General features: G+C 41.7%; 1 protein-coding gene across 4 annotated transcripts in view; it reads right to left on the bottom strand.

Annotated features, from left to right (window-relative positions):
- HABP4 (hyaluronan binding protein 4) overlaps positions 1–6,262 on the bottom strand; it is a 94,781-nt gene that overhangs the window by 4,019 nt on the left and 84,500 nt on the right. For all 4 annotated transcript variants that reach the window (XM_089662143.1, XM_089662145.1, XM_089662146.1 and 1 more), the window contains 2 exons: positions 5,259–5,336; positions 5,020–5,182 (listed from right to left, as the gene is read on the bottom strand). In XM_089662143.1, coding sequence (XP_089518269.1) covers positions 5,020–5,182; positions 5,259–5,336 — 241 coding nt within the window. The remainder of the gene's footprint in view (positions 1–5,019; positions 5,183–5,258; positions 5,337–6,262) is intronic.

The following is a 6,262-nucleotide window of genomic DNA, read 5'->3' as shown; positions in this document are numbered from 1 at the left end:
ATTTGTACTATCCTAGCAGTTTACGGCTTCAAGAAATGATAGGCAGTCAGCACATTAGGATTGATCAGTTTTCAAATATTATAGTATATATAAGTAGGCTTTCACACAGACTAAATATACAATGATTTGGTTTCTTTTTAAACAAAGACATTTAGAAGAATACATTTTGGCCTAAATTTATAAAGATTTGCAAAATTTATAATAAAAAGAAAACAAAAAAAAAACAAAAAACAGGTTTTTCAAAACTAGTATTTTTTTTACTTCTATGGCAGAAAAAACCCAGTGGTGATTACCGTATTTGCCGGCGTATAAGGCGACTTTTTGACCCTTGAAAATCTTCTCAAAAGTCGGGGGTCGTCTTATACGCCGGTACACATGTTTAGGGGGGCTGCGGCATTAAGTACAGGGGTTTGCAGGGGCTGATGTCTCTTACCTGGATCCAGTCCCACGACGATCCGGTCCAGGAAGCGCGGCGTCTCCTTCAGTTCGGCCACTGGATGTTCGTGCGGCTGCTCGGCTCCGCCTCCTCACCGGTGATTGGCCGCCAGAACTGTAGCTCAGGAAAGGCACACAGGCGGCCAATCACCGGCGAGGGGGCGGAGCCGAGCGACCCCACGAAAATTGAGTGCCGGAGCAGCAGGCAAGTGTTCTGTGTAGAGGTGCTGCTGCAACCACATATGCTGGCTGCAGCAGCACCATACGAGAACAGGGTCAGCAAGTCTCAGTGGGAGGAATAGTGCCCCATCATTGGTGTCACTGATACCAATGATGGGGCACTATTCCTCCCACTGACACCAACGATGGGGCACTATTCCTCCCCCCCACTGACACCAATGATGGGGCACTATTCCCCCCCCCCACTGACACCAACGATGGGGCACTATTCCACCCCCCACTGACACCAATGATGGGGCACTATTCCACCCCTCACTGACACCAATGATGGGACACCATTCCTCCCACTGACATCAATGATGGGGCACTATTCCTGCCACTGATACCAATGATGGGGCACCATTCCTGCCACTGATACCAATGATGGGGCACCTATTCCCCCCACTGATACCAATGATGGGGCACTATTCCTGCCACTGATACCAATGATGGGGCACTGTTTTTCCCACTGACACCAATGATGGAGCACTATTCCTCCACTGATACTAATGATAGGGCACTGTTCCTCCCACTGACACCAATGATGGGGCACTGTTCCTCCCACTGACACCAATGATGGAGCACTATTCCTCCACTGATACTAAATGATAGGGCACTATTCCTGCCACTAATGCCAAAGATGGGGCACTATTCCTGCCACTAATACCAATGATGGGGCACTATTCCTCCCACTGGTGTGCATTGGAAGAGGGGTAGTCTTATACGGCGAGTATAGCCCAAACACTACATTTTAGCAGGAAAAGTAGGGGGGTCGTCTTATACGCCCAGTCGTCTTATACGCCGGCAAATACGGTAAATACCAACAAAAGAAAGCTCTATGGGTCTCAAAAATGGTACAAATTTCATTTGGGTACAGCATTGCACGACTGAGTAAATATCAAAGTGACAGCAGTGAAGGCTGAAAATTGGCCTGGGCAGGAAGGGAGTTAAAGTGTCTGGTACTGAAGTGGTTAAACAAAAATACAGTTTACCAGTTCTTGTATATGGTAGTGGTGGTGGTAGCCCCCCCCCCCCCACCCTACAGCTTGTGGTCCTCAGGGAGTATCTACTGCAATGTCTGCCAGGTAAAATTCTAGCCATGTATTTATAACAGAACTGTTTGAATCCAAGTTATGTACCAACACGTTGCAGCAGTGAGTGACCAGTTTTGTACCTCTAAAACTAGTTCTCTCCTAGGTATATTTAATGCAGTTTCATCATGCAACTGCAAGACTGTCAACTATCATCTTAATAGAATGATTTACAGGCTCTATGGCTTCAGCATTTGCATTCATGCGTGTAGGTGCAATGCAGAAATGTACACCTGTATTTCCGCTTTAACCACTTCAATACCAGGACAATTTTCAGCACTCACACTTTGAATAAAAATTGCGTGGTCATGCCACGCTGTACTTTAAGTTTTTTTCACACAACTAGAGCTTACATTTGGTGGTATTTAATCACCACTGGGGTTTTTTTTTTGCTAAAATGAAAAAGACCAAAAATTTATATAAAATAAATTAAGGGCAAGATTTATTCTGCTACATTTCTCTAGTGAAAATAAGCTAAATCTGTTATTTAGTCTGTAGGAAAGTTATAGTCCACAAAACTATGGTGTATACATCTGAAAAATCGATCATTCCTGGGAGTACTGACGAACAATTAACATCTTGAGGCCCAAAAATATCAGGACAGTACAAATATCCCCCAAATGACCCTTTTTTGCAAAGTAGGCAGTCGAACGTATTTAGTAAGAGGCATGGAGTGTTTTTTGAAGCTGTAATTTTTTGGCAAATAAAAAAATGTCTTCACTATTTTGTACATACTGTTACCAGTGCAGTACAAAGTAATTATATAACTGGTGTGTCGGTGATCAGGGACACTGGCTGGTGACAGTATGAAAAAAAAGTCAGATTCTTAAAACGTATTACCTTTTTTACGATTTCTTTCTCAAAAAAAAAAAACAAAAAAAAAAAAAACACACTGACCAGAGTAGTGTGTTACCATAGTAACATTGTACTACTCTGGGGAAGTGATCAGTTTTTTTGTTTTTTTTTAATTATAAAACACATTATGGATTGTTTATAGCAAAGAATTTCTTTGCTATAAGCAAGCATTTAGCTGAATGAATTTGATTCATTCAGGTTTTTTGTTGTAATTAGCCACAGCTAATCACATGACTCAGATGGGCTGTGATTGGCCCAGTCTGTACATGTGATCACTGTGACCAATCACAGCTAGTGACAATTGTGTACAATGGATGGCATGAAAGAAAGCCATCCATTGTTTAAAATCGTCATGCTACCTGCTGCGATTGGTCACCTGGTACTAGCAACAGCTGGTACACAGATCTGTCATTGGCTGTGTCCGAGGTACACAGCCGGTGACAGATTAAGCCACTGCGCAGCCTTATGGGCACAGGCGAGGTGCGATCCGGGAAGGATATCCTACGACGCCCACCCGATCGACGAGAGTCCCACTCAACCGTCATTTTGCTATTGGCCATGTGGGAATGGGTTAAACTTGTTCAGTGGATTTTACAGGTTTCCTGGCTGGACAGCCTTACAACTAATTCTGGCTTCTGTATTATGCTACAGATGAGTGACTTACCTGGTGGATTGTCCCACACTATTGGTATAATATCCCCCTAGACTATGGCCAACCTGTTTATTTTCCTGTTGGAATGTGATGGGCCTTATTACTCCAAAGAGGACTAAACAGAGCAGAAATATCCACAAATACTTCACACACCTTCTGAACCTGTAAAGCATTTCACAACCTTCACCAACTCAGAAAATCCTCCTCTTTACTGGTTTCATCCTACCACCTTGCTATCCTCTTTACTGAAGTACTAAACAGAATCAGAAAAGACTACTCAAATTACACTTAATACTCCAGTAAAATCACAGGACCTTGTGTGCCAAAAGAGTGCTGCTCATCAGTTGGTGTCCAGTAATGGCTAACAATGAGAAAAGTGGAAATTTAAAAAAAAAAAAAAAAAAACTTGTCCAGGAGAGTAAAAATCAGTGTCTTAATCTACTTGTCCCACATGACAATCTACTTGTCCTGATAAAAATAAATACATTTTTAACCAAAACCGTATCTAAATCTGAGGTACTTTATCGAATGTCTGGGGCTTTTAAAAAACAAGGTTTTATGGCGACTTACGCGTTTAATATTTTTAACATTGCGCTTTATATCTCCTCTTCCCCACCCTGTCTCCAGCACCGCACCTAGGGAGTAGCAGGGTTGGGAGAAACCTTGCAGTGTAATGAGCACCGATTGGCTGCTAGTCAGGAAAGGGGCGTTTCAAACTTATCCTTTTCGCTGCCAGAGCCATTTTTTGTGGTTTTTGCACACGTTTAAAAAAATCATTTAGGGCCTGAAGATTACACAAAGCTCCCAAACATTATGTATTTTCTGAAAGCAGAGACCATAGAGAATAAAATAGCGGTAGTTCCAATATTTTATGTCATACAATATTATCACAAAGGTGTAGGAAATGCAAAATTTCAGTAAAAAATACACTTACGTTAATTTTAGGGCACAAAAAGCAATAAATTATCCAATTTTTTTTGTAAAATATAAAAGACGAGGTTGCATTGAGTAAACAGATATCCAACATGTCAACATTTGCATGTGCTCATGAAACCGCAACAAACTTTAGTACCCTATATTTTCTATAGGTGATGCTTTCAAAGCTCCTTATAGGTCAATTTAGCATTAGGGAGGAGTTCTGGTGCTAGAATTATTGCTCTCACTGTGGCGTGCGTGGTGATATATAACACATGTATCATGTGTAGGCACCCCAGCACGTGCTTTTAAATTTGTGCGTGTGCACATATGTGGGGGAGGGGGGGGGGGGTGCAACTTTTTTTTTTTTTTTTTTTATAAATCACAGAGGGGGACAAAGTCTCCTATGTGATGATTTTTGGTGACAGGTTCTCTTTTTTTGAGACATCCAGGGTCTAGAAGATCCTGCATGTCTCCCCTGTATGTATTGCAGTGCACATCGCACTGCATTACATGCTTTCCTCGTTGGCCAGGAATCTGACAATGGGGACCTGGAAGTGATGTCACATCTCTTCTGGGTCAGGACAAGAAATGGTGGCGGCGACTGGCACTGTCCACACGAAGCAATCAGGCAGCAGCAATGCCACCTGAATGCTTCCACCTGAGAGGTGGGCCATGCTGCTCGCGTGCAGCAGGGCAAAAAAACAAACAAAAAACAAACAAACATACCTGCCCGGCACTACATGTCCCGAGTGTCAGGCGATATGAACTGCAAATCCCTGCACTTACATATCACGACATGAAAAGGTCAAAAACTTACTGTAGGAACACAGATTGAGTTACATAACTTACATTAGCAAATTTAGACTTGTGGATCACCACAGCTTTAGAAGGGACAGAAACTTCAGGTTTGCGGAGATTGAATTCAGTTTTTGGCCTATTTTGGTCCATCATAGATTTCCATTCATCCAATGACATCTCCTTAAGATAATCTTCAGATTCCTCCTCTGAGGCCCTACAAATACAGACATGAGGAGTGTTCCATGGGTGTATAAAACAAAACTCATGTTAGCTGATCATACATTGCTTACTTGACATCTTGTTCCTCTTCTGATGCCTCGAGAGGTTCAAAGTTTTCTGCATTCTCTACAGGTACAGGTTCTTCCTCACTAACAGAAGTTTAAGAATTGCAAAGTTAGAACACCATGCAAGCTTTAGAAACACATTAACACTTGAACACAAGCATTCCAAAATTGTTATGTCCAGTTATTCAAGATTTATTAAGGCATGGTTTATGCTTGCAAAAAAAAAAAAATAATAGATAAAAAGGGGACCCAGCTAGAGCAGGGAAATTCTTCATAACAGTCACCAAAAACTTGTACAGGAGTTACAAAAAGGTGTACAGTCGAATACATTGCAATACACAACTACAATACACCAGCCTCTCCCAACCTTTTTAACACAGGAACCCTTGAAATAAATCTAAACTCATACATAAGTGAGATGATCAGTGGGAAGACTTGCTTCTTACACTTGTGGACATTGGGGGGGGGGGGGGGAGGGAATTGCGCATGTAACCATTAGCCATCTCTGGAGAAACCCTAGGGATCCATGGAACCCTGCAATATACTAAAAATGTAGCTAGTTCTCCATCCTAAAATACTGTATATAGACTGCACATGGAAATTATCTATGCAATACCACATCCAAAGCAATGACCTCTCATAAGGTGGTATATTGCAGATGTCCTAATAGTTTTTATATTTTCACAAGGATCTATAAAGGACACAATGTGGGTAAAACAAATAATGGGATGTAGATTTCTGCGCCAAAACTCCAAGTCTGAGGTGAGACCAGTACCAATTAGTATAATACATTCTTCTTGAATTAATAATGAACACTTGCCGCAGGAGGTTACAATGCTATCAAACCTGCATACTGTTGTCACTACGCCACAGATCAACTCACTTTTCACATGCCAATTCAGATTTCTTGCACATCTAAAGGTTTTTTGGGAAGACAATTTTATATTCAAATCCAACCAGAAACTGTTCAGAAGCTTTACATTACACGGAACATTAAGGCCCCTTTGCAC

Source organism: Staurois parvus, unplaced genomic scaffold (genome assembly GCF_062004578.1).
Source record: "Staurois parvus isolate SC_StPar_1 unplaced genomic scaffold, SC_StPar_1.0 ptg001432l, whole genome shotgun sequence".
In the NCBI taxonomy this organism is placed as follows: domain Eukaryota; kingdom Metazoa; phylum Chordata; class Amphibia; order Anura; family Ranidae; genus Staurois; species Staurois parvus.
This window is presented reverse-complemented; position numbering and strand designations above follow the sequence as displayed.